This window comes from Glycine soja, chromosome 19 (assembly GCF_004193775.1).
Source record: "Glycine soja cultivar W05 chromosome 19, ASM419377v2, whole genome shotgun sequence".
NCBI classification, from domain to species: domain Eukaryota; kingdom Viridiplantae; phylum Streptophyta; class Magnoliopsida; order Fabales; family Fabaceae; genus Glycine; species Glycine soja.
This window is the reverse complement of record NC_041020.1, coordinates 12078993-12094447: the sequence shown is the minus strand read 5'-3', so window position 1 is coordinate 12094447 and position 15455 is coordinate 12078993. Positions and strand designations below refer to the sequence as shown.

The following is a 15455-nucleotide window of genomic DNA, read 5'->3' as shown; positions in this document are numbered from 1 at the left end:
GTTGAATAATCCTTGGAAATTTGTCTTGTTAAAACTCTATTGGTTTAGCTTTCATTTCATTTTTTTTTGTCTTTGGTTATTGCTTGTCTCTTTGTTTCCTTGCTTGTGAGTTGCCATATAGGGAATTGGAAAGGAGGATTGGTGCCATATCTTGAAGAATTTGAGTCAAGAAGCAAGGGGCCAACCACCTTAAGAGCTATTGGACTAAGAAGCACTCCAAATTGAGTGAAACACTAAAGAGAGAATAGCCACCACAATTGAGGACTTTTTTCTTTGTAATTTTGTAATTGGCAATTTGCTTTGCTTTCAAATTTTGTAACAAAAAGGCCTTTCATTGGAAGTAAGTTGGGAGCCTCCGCTAGGTCACCCTACTTCCATTTGTGTGTAATAATTTTAGGCAATTTTCCCTTAGGATAGTGAGTGTTTTGTTGGGAACCTTAAATGAGGTCATCCAAACACTCTTAGGATCCGCCTAGTTTGCATTTCTTGCACTTTAATTTCTTGCTTACTTTCATAGCTTATTTCCTTTACCCTCCATTGTCAAACCGCCTAGATAGCTTTCCTTTTACCAATTAGTTTTTACCTTATCTTTCACACCTTTTTTTAGTGTTTATTTTGGCTAGTTTCAACCATAGTTTCTTTTACCTTTTTTTCAAACCCCCAACAAGAAAGAACCATAACTTAGGAACCAACATGAGTCTTCATTCTTCATCTAGTGTTAATGGTGAGGGTTCTACTCCTAAGGACCCCTTGTATAAGATATTAGATGAGTTGAGATCCCTTAAGTTGTGGAAAGAAAAACAAGAGAGAAAAGAAAAAGGTAAAAAAAGAGTGGAAGAAATAAGTCAAGATGAAAGAGAGAAAATAAGAGAGGAAGAAAGAAGAAAAATAATGAAAGAAATGAAAAGAGAAAAACATGCCTCCTATAGTAGTCATGACTCTTGCAAGAGTTTAAGTGAAGAACTTAGCGACTATTATAGAGGGCGTCATAGTTCACATACTAAACATCACTCCCAAAGAAGAGAAAAGGATAGAAGGCCTCAAGAGGTTAACATTAGCCTCCCATATTTCCACGGAAAAGATAATGTTGAGGCCTACTTAGATTGGGAAATGAAGGTTGAACAACTCTTTGCTTGCCATCATATTAGCGAAGAGAGAAAAGTTCCATTGGCTACCCTTAGCTTTCAAGGGTATGCCCTCTATTGGTGGACTTCCCTTGTTAAAGAACGAAGGATTCATGAGGATCCTCCAGTAGAGTATTGGAATGATCTTAAGAGTGCCCTTAGGAAGAGGCACATTCCCTCCTACTATGAAAGGGAGCTTATGGACAAGCTCCAAAGGCTTAGACAAGGGAGTATGAGTGTTGAAGAATATAGACAACAAATGGAACTACTCCTTTTAAGAGCTGGACTTAGGGAGGAGGAAAGAACAAGCATAGCTAGGTTCCTTAGTGGGCTCAATATGGAAGTGAGGGACAAGGTTGAACTCCTTCCATATAGGGACCTAGATGAGCTAGTCCAACTTTGTATAAGAGTGGAGCAACAACTTAAAAGAAAGCCTTCTTCAAAATCTTATGGCTCTCACTCTTATCCAAGGAAGGACCAAGCCCATGGAATTTTAGGGGCTGCACCTTCAAAACCCAAGGAAGATAAGGGTAAGACCATAGAGAAATACACCCCTAAGACTAGTTCCCAAGAAAGGACTAGCAACATTAAATGCTTCAAATGTCTTGGGAGAGGTCACATTGCCTCTCAATGCCCCACAAAGAAAACCATGATCATGAGGGGTCAAGACATTTATAGTAGTCAAGAGGAGACTACTTCTTGCCCTTCCTCTAGTGGAAGTGAAGATGAAGTAAGGGGTGAAGAGTCTAGTGAGGAAGTCTACCCTCATGAAGAAGGTGACCTCTTAATGGTTAGAAGGCTCCTTGGAGGTCAATCTTGTGATCTATCTCAATCCCAAAGAGAGAACATCTTTCATACAAGATGCAAAATTTTAGATAAAACTTGTTCTCTCATTGTGGATAGTGGATCTTGTTGCAATTGTTGTAGCACAAGATTAGTTTCCAAGTTGAACCTCACTATCATTCGCCACCCAAAACCTTATAAACTTCAATGGCTCAATGAGCAAGGGGAAATGATAGTTAACCAACAAGTGAAGGTACCTTTCTCCATTGGGACATATAAGGATGAAGTTAATTGTGATATAGTTCCCATGGAGGCAGGACATATTCTTTTAGGAAGGCCGTGGCAATTTGATAGGAAGATCATTTATAATGGCCTAACTAATGAGATTAGCCTCACCCATCTTGGCACTAAATTTGTGTTGCATCCTCAAACACCTTCACAGGTGGCCAAAGATCAACTAACTATGAAAGATAAGAGGGATGAGGAAGAAAAATTAGAAAAACAAAAGAAAAAGAAGGATAGTAAGGTCTTGTCTTCAAAGGCCAGGGGGAAGGAAAAAGAGGGAAAGGATTCCTCCAAGAAGATTGTTAAGAAGGAAAATCATTTTGCAACAAAAGGTGATATTAAAAGAGCACTCCTTCTTAAACAATCTTTCTACCTTCTCCTATCAAGGGAAACATCCCTTAGCACTGCCACAATTCCTACATTTGAGACCTTACCCCCAAAGGTCCAAGAACTCTTACATGAATTTGGTGATATATTTCCCAAAGAGATACCCCCTGGGCTACCTCCTTTAAGGGGAATAGAACACCAAATAGATTTAGTCCCAGGAGCAAGCCTTCCTAATAGGCCAGCCTATAGGACTAACCCTCAGGAGACTAAGGAGATAGAGTCTCAGGTTAAAGAATTGTTGGAGAAGGGCTGGGTCCAAGAGAGCCTAAGCCCATGTGCTGTGCCAGTGTTGTTGGTGCCCAAAAAGGATGGTACGTGGAGAATGTGTACAGATTGCAGGGCCATCAACAACATCACTGTAAAGTATAGGCACCCCATTCCTAGACTTGATGATCTGCTTGATGAGTTGCATGGTGCCAATATCTTTTCAAAAATTGATCTTAAAAGTGGTTATCACCAAATCAGGATGAAAAAGGGTGATGAGTGGAAAACTGCTTTCAAGACCAAGTTTGGTTTGTATGAATGGCTAGTGATGCCTCTGAAAGGCAACCATAAGTCTTGGGATGAGTATCTTCCTCATGTAGAATTTGCCTACAACAGGGGGGTTCATAGAACCACCAAGCAGTCCCCTTTTGAGGTTGTCTATGGGTTCAATCCCCTAACACCGTTAGACCTCATTCCCCTCCCACTGGACACTTCTTTTATACATAAAGAAGGGGAATCTAGGTCAGAATTTGTAAAGAAGATGCATGAGAGGGTTAAGAACCAAATAGAGAATCAAACAAAGGTGTATTCAACTAAAGGCAATAGAGGAAGAAAAGAGCTAGTTCTTAATGAGGGTGACTGGGTTTGGCTCCATCTTAGGAAGGATAGATTCCCTACTAAAAGGAAATCCAAGCTTAGCCCTAGAGGGGATGGACCTTTTCAGGTTTTGGAGAGGATCAATAACAATGCCTATAGGTTGGACCTCCCAGAAGAGTATGGAGTCAGCACCACTTTTAACATTTCTGATTTAACTCCTTTTGCAGGTGGAGCTGATATTGAGGAGGAGGAACTAACAGATTTGAGGTCAAATCCTCTTCAAGGGGAAGGGGATGATGCAATCCTCCCTAGGAAGGGACCAATCACTAGAACCATGAGCAAGAGGCTCCAAGAAGATTGGGCTAGAGCTGCTGAAGAAGGCCCTAGGGTTCTCATGAACCTTAGGGTAGATTTCTGAGCCCATGGGCCAAGGTTGGGTCCAATTATCTTTGTACATATTAGACTAGGATGTCATTATATTTGGTCCTTGTATATAGGGCTCCATATTGTAGGTAGGGTACCCTAGAAATATAGGATTTTTCAGCCCTTGTATTTTTGGGCACCTAGACTAGTTTTTGTATTAGGGGTAGTTTTGTAATTTCACATGCACTAAGTGGATAGTTGATGTGTGTGGTTGGAAATAAATTTAATTGAATTGGTAGAAGCCCAATCCAATTAAATTTTAGAGGGGGAGGTGAGCATTTGCTTACTACACCCCATTGCCACATCATATAGTCACACTTTGTGCATGTCCTTCATGCTTTTCATGCCTCATGACACCTAAGCACACTTAGTGGAGAATCTTGTAATTGATCTTGGATTAGTGGGCTGAACCATAACTAAAATTCACTAATCATAATTAGTGAAATTTTGGCTCCAAAGTTTGGCTCCACAAATTCAATTTCAAATTCAAGTGAAATTTGAATTTCCCTCCAATTTTGTGTGACACTTAGGTTATAAATAGAGGTCATGTGTGTGTATTTTTTTCAACTTTGATCATTTGAATATTAACTTCAGATTTCAGAGCTCTTTTTGAGCACAAAATTTCGTGCTCTTCTCTCCCTCTCCCTTCATTCATCTCCTTCTTCCTCCAAGCTCTTATCCATGGCCTCCTATGGTGGTGAGCTTCTTCTAGACTCATCTTCTCCTTGAAGTGGCGTCTCCTCTCTCTCTTCCTTCTCCATTCCGCTGCCATTTATCTTCCAAGAAGCAAAGGAATCCATTGATGAAGAAGATCCTAGGCCTACAAGCTCCAATGGAGCTTGCATCAGTATGGGGTTTTGGGAGATATGATGGGTAGTTTTGTTAGTTTTCTGCTGTGTGATGATTATTTGTGAAGACATTTGTTGAAAGCTTGTTGAAATTGCCATGTTTGGATGAGTTAGACATACCCATTCTGTTTTAGGGTTTTTGTGATGACGTTTGTGATGTTTATATGCTGAAATTACTTATGGAAAACTGTTAGAGATGAAAGGTAGAGTTAACCTAGGGTTAGAAAGTGAGAATGTGATGTTATGAGTGGAAAAAGAGTGAGGCTTTGAGAGTTGGAAGGTTAAGTCTGAATTCTGTGGTAAATGGAGGTTAAAGTGAGTTAATCCTAGCTTGAAATGTCATTTAGGACTTATGAGAAAGCTTGGACTGTGCTAGAGAGAAAAACAAATGACCAAAGTGAACAAAGAGCCATTTCTAGGGCAAATTTGGGTGTTGAAGAGTTAAATTTTGATTCGGTGAGATTTTAGGTGTAAATCCAGTTTGAACAAGTCTAAATAGATGTTATGGACTGGTGTGAGGTGAGAGTTTGCTTCAAATTTACATCATTCTAAATTTCACTTTTCAAACCTAGAAAACCCATTGAATGGAGGGGTGTTGGACACCTAGATTCTGTGTTGCTGTGCTTTAAAGCTTGACTTTGGTTTAGACATGATTGATACATGATTTGGGACTTGTAGGAATTGATTTGGGCAAGATTGGATGAGAGGAAGTGTGATTTTCGAAATCTGCACTTATGCAGAATTTTGCTGTCAAAATAGGTGCAGCAGAATTTTGGCTTGTGCAGAAAAGTGCTTGTGTGTGGTTGGCTGTGGAAAGAGTAGTGCAGAATGAGTTCTGGATGTTTGCTAGTAGATCCCAACGGTCAAAATGTAAGCTTAAGTATTAGAGACTTCCAGTAAACTTTTCGAGTCGATCCAACGGTTAATGAACCAGAACGAAGGAATTGTTACTGGGGTCTTTAAGTGAGAAAAGCTGTGATTTGGTTGGTGTTTTGGCAGAGTTTTCTGCCTATGCTCTGTTTTGCTTGGCTATGATAGCTTTGTGCAGTTTGAATGTTGTTTTGCTTGGATGTTGTGGAAGCTTGAGAGGATTGATGGGGACCCGGTGTTGAGAGAAACGAGGATATGGGCTACGTGGGAGTACGTGAGCTCAGATGGAGGTGGCCAACAGGGGATGGTGGGTTTATGCGCGCATTGTGGATGTGGAAAACTTGTTGTGCACCATCGCCCGACCGCCACCTAGTACCACATGTGATGGGTACCCCATAATCCTACAAGCTTGAGATGAGGAAGTGTTGAAGGGTGAAACTTCCTGCTTTTATTGTTGACCACAGAGTGGTACCTGGAGATATGTCGCGGGGGTCAGGAGACCTTGGGGACGTCAGGTGGGGTGCTATTGCCCAAAACCAAGCTTGACCAATCCCGACCCACCCCGGGCATAGTCGGCCAGTGAGAACCTGTGATGTACCTAAGCAGGCGAGCTCCTGGCAGTCAACAGATAAAAGGAACAAAGACCACAAAGCAAGGAGGCTTGTGGTGGCTGGCCAGCTGTGAATTTTGTGTGATATGTGGATTATGGCCTCTGGTAATCGATTATCAAGGGTGGGTAATCGATTACAAGGCTTAAAAATGAAGACAGGAGGCTAAGATGGTCTCTGGTAATCGATTACCAAGGGGTGTAATCGATTACCAGGCTTGAAAACGAAGTCAGGAAACTAAGGGAGCCTCTGGTAATCAATTACCAGCCTATGTAATCGATTACACAGAGGGATGGGTCACTGGTAATCGATTACCAGGTATGTGTAATCGATTACACAGTGCATTTTTGCATATTTCATGTCCTGAGGCTGTGTAATTCAAGTTTAGCCTCTGGTAATCGATTACCAAGGCTGTGTAATCGATTACCAGAGACGAAAAGCCTTAAGATACCCCTTTTACTTGCATGTAATGGTTATGAGAAGCATTGTGTTGCGGCATAGTTAGATTCTTGTGAAAGAGTCTACCCCTTTCTTTTCTTTCTTGTAGATCGTGATGGCGGCGCAGCTAATCCGTGATCGAGTAGAGATGGAGTGCCTAGAGGGAGCTTGGGAGACCTTCGAAGGCAACACGAGGTGCCGATTTCGGGGCACCATTCGATTCACGACTACTTATTTGGTGCATCCAGATGAACCTGCACGGACGCTTCAGCGCACGGTGGAGTGGATACTACCCATGCCTACACCATATCGTCTAGTGGAGCCTGTCCAAGTGATCGAGGTGACGTCATCCGAGGAAGACCCCGAGGAGGATCTGGAGGAGCTACCTCCTGGGCCTGCCGTGGATGCCCTTGACTTTCTAGAGGGTGATGAGGATCCACTTCTTGTGGTGGATTCTCCCGAGGAAGTCATGTCGGCATCTGAGGCAGACTCTACGGAGGATAGTGGCCCGGGGGAGATGGCGATCAGCGGAGGCTCTTCATCATAGTGGACAGTTCCATGGATTAGTTTTATATACTTTTGAGGGTGGGTGTATCTAGGACTGACTGTTAGGTTTACTCTTTTGTTTTTGTATGGGTAGACCTGATGTACAGGAATTTGATGATTGTATACATGTGGCTGAAGCCAACACTGTGGACACCTTTGCTCTGGATGACACTATATATTTTGTAAAACTCCCATATTTTGGACAGCTTTAAATGATGAAAGCATTTATGATCAATCTTGTTATTTGAAAAGAAAGCATTAGCAACTTTATTTGTAAAAGAGTTTATTGACTGTATTTTATCCTTTTATTTTCATGTGACGACCTAAAGTAATGGCTGGTACATTCTTCCTTTTGAAACAGCAAAATAGTTTAGAGATTATGAGTGGTAAGAAAGAAATGACTCCGAATAGAGTTGTGAACTGGCCATTCAGGACTCTGTAGTGAGGATTTTCCTTCTAAACCTAGTTATGGTGAAAAGAGAAAGATATGAAAAGGGAAAAGAAAAAAAACAATTTTTTACCATGGTTTTTGTTATTTAAATTATTACTATTAAACCAGTCATTAATTTAGGGACGCCACAGACCACGCGTAGCAGGGACCACGAGGACAAGGAGTGGCCGCGGGTGAGGGTATATAATGCTTGTTCGAATCGATTCTGCATTTTTTTTCTTTTCAAACTAACATTTCTTTGTTGCTTTTAGCTATACATTTTGCTGCAGCTTTCCTTGGGACCTTGTCGGCGACCGTACCCATTGGATGAACAATGCGAAGAGGTACGTTTGTTGAATAGTATTTTTTTTGGAGGAAAAAGAAGGAATCATGTTAAGTCCGTGTTTTGTGTTTATTTTTTTATTATTGCGTAGGTAAGGTTGAAACCTAAAAGAAATGTGTGCTTTGCGAAGGTTCCAGGGCTCCTTGCCTCTGAAATTAGCAATTTAATTTCCCAAGATATATCAGTGCTCCCTGATAATATAGGTTGGGAAATTAGGCGAAACCCACATTAATAGGGGGTGGGGGAATAATAATTCACCTGTGTGAATTTGGCTTTCAGACTTCGAGTCCAGTCACCAAGTATAATGTAAATGCTTATTTTTGATATTTTGGTGTTTCTTACACACGGTGAGGTGGGAAATTCCTCTATTTGTCTTTTTTATTTATTTATTAAGATATTGTTGTGACTAATTTTACTAATTTTAAAATACGTGTCTTTTTTATTTATCTATAAAAAAAATAATTTCTAAAAATAAATTTTATTATTTCTTTATTGTGTCTATGAGTTTTAAATTTACATTTTATAATTTATAAAACTAATTTTATTCTTATTTTGGATTTCTAATTTATAAATCAGATTGCTCTGTAACAATTTTTTATTTTATTTTTTATAGTTATTCCAACGAACAAAAAAGGATTAATTAATTAATAATACTTGGTTAAACAGACTATCTGTTGAGAAGCTAGCTTCCACTGTGCTTTGGAAACTCTCCACTCCATGCAGCTATACTGAAACGAAATCCTGGTATTCCTTCTAATTCACACCAAATTACTAGCTTGATTTTTTTTCCCGCACATTAATGAATATATATATATATATATATATATATATATATATATATATATATATATATATATATATATATATATATATATATATATATATATATATATATATAGGTATTTTAGTTTACACAATGTCAAGTATTGATCGATGGATAAGCACTCTGCTTCACGTAATTCGTACTCTTGTTCTAGTTTCATAACCATATAGTAAGCCAGAAAGTCAAATAAAAGGTCCTAATTACTGGATAATTAAACACAACCATCAATGGTAAAATTGATTTTAAATCAAATTAATTTATAAATCTATAATAACAATTTCTATAAATATTATTGTGTTTTCAGAATATTTTTAAAGGTTTATGTTCCGTATTATTTTTGCTTTTACTTACCTAACTCTCTCTCTCTCTCTCTCTCTCTCTCTCTATATATATATATATATATCAATGTGTTAGGAGTTTTCAAATAAGCAAGAAATATAAGCTCTCATTTATTTCAAGTAGGCCCTGTTTTTATCTTCCTCTTTTCACTTTTTTTTAAAGATATATAACTATGACTCCTTCACTCGTGTTAATATGATATATATGTCCGTATAGATAGTTTTTTTCTTTTTTCTTTTAAAAAAAGAGTAAAATATTTGTAATGATAGTTTTTTTTAAAAGGTGAGATAATTTTTTAAAAAAGGTAAAATATAATATACATCACACGTGCTAATATGATATATATGTCATTTCATTAATTTATAAAGTACGGGATTTTGTAATGATTTATATATAATATACAAAATATGCATGCCTTTTTAAGTAATTGAAAGAGAGTTTTCTTTGATTTATCACTACAAAGTATGCAGTTACCCCCATAGTGATGAAGTGAAACATATATAATGTCAGTATCACACTCAAGATTACGAAGGCCCTCCATGCATGAATGATTAATTCCTAGCTACACACATGATTCACAACTCACAAGACATAAACAATGACAAGCCAATTTTGAATCGGTTAGTCAACCATGACAAATTGCAACCATATGTCCATATCATAAATGTATAAAAATTACTCTTTTTTTCTTCTTTCTGAAGTAGAGTTATAAATATATATATGGGAAGCTACTGGATGATTTTACATTTTAAAATAAAAAGGTTCATATATCCTTCCATTATGATACTTCTGAAGAGCAGTCCAAGACTGAAAATCCTTCCACTGACCCAACATAAGACACCTGCGAGTAACAAAAACAAAATTAAGTACAAAATGAACACGATATCCCATGTTATGCAAATTTCAGAATCTCGAGTCAAATTGTGATAAATTTAAGAACTCTCCTTTCTAGAATAAATTTAATATAATTTAGAATAAATTGTTCTCATATCTTCTGAGCGCTTATTATACTTAATCTTTTTTTTTTTATCATACACAAGATTGTCTTATGTAGGTGTTCATTCAATTATTTCTTTGATTCTTGCTTTCATTTTGGACCGTGCTGCTCATCATCACAGGTACAAATGTTTGTTACCAATGAATATTTTTATTACGTGTTCACTGCCATTAATGACAATTGATATATGCTATACAAATTGTGTTCATGATGAGTGAACCTTAGATTCCCGTTTGAGATTGGATGCAATGATTCTTGCGGACAGTTTGCATTAATCATTGTATTCAATCTTGAATTGTCCGTTTGGACAGTTTGGGGAGACTGATATTTTTATAGTAGATTCATGTGTTAAGGTTAAAATTATTTTGTTTAATTTGATGAAATTTCGGTAATGCATTTCTAGTTGTTCTCTGAGTGCATACTTGATTATCGGGAAGTTAATTTCCCCGATTTCATGTCGTGTACTTGGAGACCAATGCGAAATGCTGCCAAAATTTTGTCAAATTTAACAAAATAGAATTAACCCTGATGTATGAAGCTACCATAAAAGACGGTCTTCCTGAATAGGATAGGGTCACACCTTTAATAAAAAAGTGAGATTTTCATGCATCGAATAACTTTGAGAGTATGACCGAGTTATTACTTAGATGGATCGAAGTTGGATGAATGAAAGTCACATCAGCCCAGAATATGAGGAAGGCGTCGAGCAATTCTTACAATTTGCTTCACAAAGAGGTCAACCGGATGAAGATGGAAAATATTATTGTCCTTGCATCAATTGTTTGAACGGAAGACGACAAATACTGGATGACATAGGAGAGCATCTGTTGTGTGATGGAATTAAGAGAAATTATACGACGTGGATATGGCATGGTGAAATGACAGACATGCAGAGTGGGCAACAATCTGAACCGTTTGATGTAGAAATGGGAGATCGCTTGGAGGATATGATTCGTGACCTTGGACAAGAGTCTTTCCAGCAAGCACATGCCCCTGTGTATGAAAGATTGCAGGGTGACTCAAAGAAGCCTTTGTATCCGGGGTGCAACAATTCCTTGACGCTATTTGTCGGCGGTGTTAAGTCTGGTTAATGTCAAGGCCAGATATGGATGAAGTGACAAAAGCTTTACTTCATTGCTTCAAATAGTGCACGATCTGCTTCCACAGGATAACACATTGCCTAAAAGCTACTATCAGGCAAAGAAGATATTGTGTCCAATGGGAATGGAGTATCAGAAGATTCATGCTTGCCCTAATGATTGCATACTGTACAGACATGAATTTGAAGAAATGTCAAAATGCCCTAGGTGTGGGGCGTCACGGTACAAGGTGAAGGATGATGAGGACTGCAGTTCTGATGAAAACTCAAAGAAGGGCCCTCCAGCGAAGGTGTTGTGGTATCTTCCCATCATTCCAAGGTTTAAGCGTTTATTTGCTAATGAGGACGATGCAAAAGATCTTACCTGGCATGCAAATGGGAGAAAATCTGATGGAATGGTCCGTCATCCAGCTGATTGCTCCCAGTGGAGGAAGATTGATAGTTTGTATCCGAATTTCGGCAAAGAGGCAAGAAATCTTAGACTTGGACTAGCCAGTGATGGAATGAATCCATATGGCAATTTAAGCACTCAACACAGTTCATGGCCAGTTCTACTAGTAATTTACAATTTTCCGCCTTGGTTGTGCATGAAGCGAAAATACATGATGTTGTCTATGATGATATCAGGCCCAAGACAACCAGGAAATGACATTGATGTTTATCTAAGTCCGTTGATTGAAGACCTGAGAAAGTTGTGGGATGAGGGGGTTTTAGTATTTGATGGGTTTCGCAAGGAGACTTTTCAAATGCGTGCAATGCTATTTTGTACCATTAATGACTTTCCAGCATATGAGAATCTCAGCGGTTACAGTGTTAAGGGTCATCTTGCATGCCCCATCTGTGAAGAAGACACAAGCTACATACAACTGAAACATGGTAGAAAAACAGTGTACACTAGACATCGTCATTTTCTAAAAGCTCATCACCCTTACAGAAGATTGAAAAAAGCTTTTAATGGAAGTCAAGAGCACGAAACTGCGTGGACACCGTTAACTGGTGAGCAGGTCTTCCAGCGGGTTGAACACCTTAATACTGTATTTGGAAAGACCCAAAAGAAGGATAAAAGTAAGAGTTGCATATGGAAGAAAAGGTCCATTTTCTTTGATCTTCCGTACTGGTCTGATCTAGATGTTAGACATTGTATTGATGTTATGCATGTAGAGAAAAATGTATGTGACAGTGTCATTGGGACACTCCTTAACATTCAGGGCAAGACGAAAGATGGTCTAAATACCCGTCAAGATCTAGCTGACATGGGCATACGATCGCAGTTGCATCCAAGGTCTGATGGTAAAAAAATATACTTGCCTCCAGCTTGTCATACTTTATCCAGAAAGGAGAAGATCAATTTATGCCAGTGTCTGCGCCAGGTTAAAGTACCACAAGGATACTCTTCAAATATTAAGAGCCTTGTGCAGTTCAAGGAGCTTAAACTGGTGGGGTTAAAGTCTCATGATTGTCACGTGTTGATGCAACAATTGTTAGCCGTGGCCATACGAGACATTTTGCCTAACAAAGTCAGGTTAGCCATAACTCGCCTGTGCTTTTTCTTCAATGCCATATGTAGCAAAGTCCTTGATCCGGTCAAGTTTGATGACTTGGAAAACGAGGCTGTAATTATACTGTGCCAGTTGGAGATGTATTTTCCTCCTGCTTTCTTTGACATCATGGTCCACTTAATTGTTCACTTGGTCAGAGAAATCAAATGTTGTGGTCCTGTTTATCTGCGCTGGATGTACCCGGTTGAGCCATTTTGCCTAACAAAGTCAGGTTAGCCATAACTCGCCTGTGCTTTTTCTTCAATGCCATATGTAGCAAAGTCCTTGATCCGGTCAAGTTTGATGACTTGGAAAACGAGGCTGTAATTATATTGTGCCAGTTGGAGATGTATTTTCCTCCTGCTTTCTTTGACATCATGGTCCACTTAATTGTTCACTTGGTCAGAGAAATCAAATGTTGTGGTCCTGTTTATCTGCGCTGGATGTACCCGGTTGAGCGCTACATGAAGATCTTAAAAAGGTATACCAAGAATCTATATCGTCCAGAAGCATCTATTGTTGAAAGGTACATCGCAGAAGAAGCCGTTGAATTTTGTTCAGAGTACATTGAAAAGGCTAAACCTGTTGGCCTTCCTGAGTCTCGCCATGACGACAGAGTGGGCGGTAAGGGTTCGAGAGGACTGCATGTTATCACTCTAAGTGTAGAAGATTTGTTACAAGCTCACTTGTATGTATTGAATAACAGTAATGAAGTTTTGCCATACATAGTTCAGCATGAACATTTAGTGAAACAAAATAATCCAAAAATGTCAAAGAACTGGGTCTTGAAAAATCATAACAAGACTTTCTCTGATTGGTTTAAAGATACAATCTTTGCTGACGAAAATGCTTCTGAAACATTAAGAAAGCTAGCTCATGGACCTAAAAGAAATGTTATAACTTGGCAAGGATACGACATAAACAAGTATTCCTTTTACACAAAAGCACAAGACGACAAAAGTACAATGCAAAACAGCGGGGTCACCCTAAGGGCTGAATCTCAACACTTTGCAACTGTACATGATGACAATCCCTGTGTAGCTTCAATCCCTTACTTTGGCTTCATTGATGAAATATGGGAGCTTAACTATGTCAAATTTACTGTTTGTGTTTTCAAATGTAAGTGGGTTGACAGCAACACCGGTGTGCGGACTGATGATGTAGGATTTACGTTGGTAGACTTAAAGAAACTAGCTTACCAGAATGACCCTTTCATCATGGCAGAACAAGCTAAGCAAGTATTTTATGTGCAAGACCCTTGTGATGAAAGGTGGTCTGTGGTTCTAAACGGGAAAACAATTGGTGTTAATGTAGAAGATGATGATTCATACATGGACACTTATGTTAGTCCTTTGTCTACACAAATGACTTCTAACAATGTCGGAGAAGAAGAAGCTGACGACGTTCATGTTAATCGTAATGATCATGATGAAGGAGAATTAATTAACATCGTCTAACGTAATTTTCTAATATAATATTTCATTTCGGTACATTCATTTACATAACTCATACAGTGTTTTTTGATAATATTAACTAACTCAACTTTTTCTCTTTAAAGGACCATGGCTACTCCACCTGCCTCGCCTCCTCCTCCTCTTCCTCCTCCTCCTGCAGACGCTGATGCGTCTCCATCTACGTTGAAGCGGACACGCAAGGCGACACGGCTACGATCATTGGCCACTAGACCACCTGGGGCAGAAAGACCTGTGGTCAACGTCGATCCTGCTACCGGCAAGGCCGACGGTCCCCACAAGAAGAAATTAAGAACATATTTGGGGATTGTCGCTCGTGATAAGGTCGACGTGACATATGACACCTGGAAGGAAGTCCCTACTGCTCAGAAGGATTTGATATGGGAGGATATTCAGGTATTTGAGTTTTCTTCGTTGATTTTCTTTAATAGTCTAAATTTGTTATTTACTTACAATAAAACCTAATTTATTGTTTGTCAGGCGGAATTTCAAATCCCTGAAGCTTCTGACAGTAGGACAAAGAAGAAAATTCTTCAGATTGTCGGCGAGCGCTGGAGGTAGTTTAAATCTGACTTGACTAGGAAATGGGCACTTGCAGTCGACAAGGACAGTGCGGACGACATTGTCTGTGAAAAATATGGCATTAGCAAGGAGAAATGGACTCAGTTTTGTCAGACCCGCAGAGACCCCTCATGGGAGGTATGTACTTTGTCATTTTAGTTGTTTTCCACAACAAAATCACTTCTTATAATTTATTGTAATAATCATTTTCATTAATGTTATCCTTTTGCAGGATGTACGGAAAAAGGCACAGGCCTCCCAGAAGCAAAACACTGCCCCCCACGTATTGTCTCGTGGGGGTTATGAATATTTAGAAGAAAAGCTCATGGCTAAGAAGACAAAGAAAAGACTGGAAGAAGCTGCCCAGTCTAGAAGCACTGAGGGCATCATTGACCCTCCATCTCCCATCAGACGCCACGTGAAATGGAAGATGGCCCGCACGAAGAAAACTGGACAGATGACGTTTGAGGCAGCAAAGGAAATAACTAACAGGATTGTAAGTCATTTTTAATTCATAATTGTAATTATCTCTGTGTATTTTGTGAATTCCTTGGACAAATATGTGTTCGGTACAGGATTCTTTGGACGAGCAGGCGTCACAGGGATCGTTCGTCCCCCATGGACGTCAGGATATCCTGACTGCTGCCATTGGGTGACTAGAGCACCCTGGCCGTGTTCGTGCTGTTGGAGCCGGTGTCACCATAAAGCAATACTTTGGATCAGCTTCACGAACATCCCAC

At 39.2% G+C, this 15455-nt stretch overlaps 1 protein-coding gene across 1 annotated transcript; it reads left to right on the top strand.

Moving 5' to 3' along the window:
- Nucleotides 1–8560: 8560 nt before the first annotated feature.
- On the top strand, nt 8561–14776 carry LOC114399871. The gene is made up of 4 exons (XM_028362086.1): nt 8561–8630; nt 10089–10166; nt 14241–14550; nt 14635–14776. Exons 3-4 carry the CDS (start codon nt 14245–14247, stop codon nt 14713–14715), a joined length of 387 nt encoding a protein of 128 aa, XP_028217887.1. The 5' UTR covers nt 8561–8630; nt 10089–10166; nt 14241–14244; the 3' UTR covers nt 14716–14776.
- Nucleotides 14777–15455: the final 679 nt, after the last annotated feature.

Bases quoted from the DNA above. Each gene is read 5' to 3' on its own strand.
- LOC114399871 (XM_028362086.1), top strand. From the start codon at position 14,245: ATGGCTACTCCACCTGCCTCGCCTCCTCCTCCTCTTCCTCCTCCTCCT. The intron at 14,551-14,634 runs GTATTTGAGTTT...ATTGTTTGTCAG, and splicing joins TGATATGGGAGGATATTCAG to GCGGAATTTCAAATCCCTGA.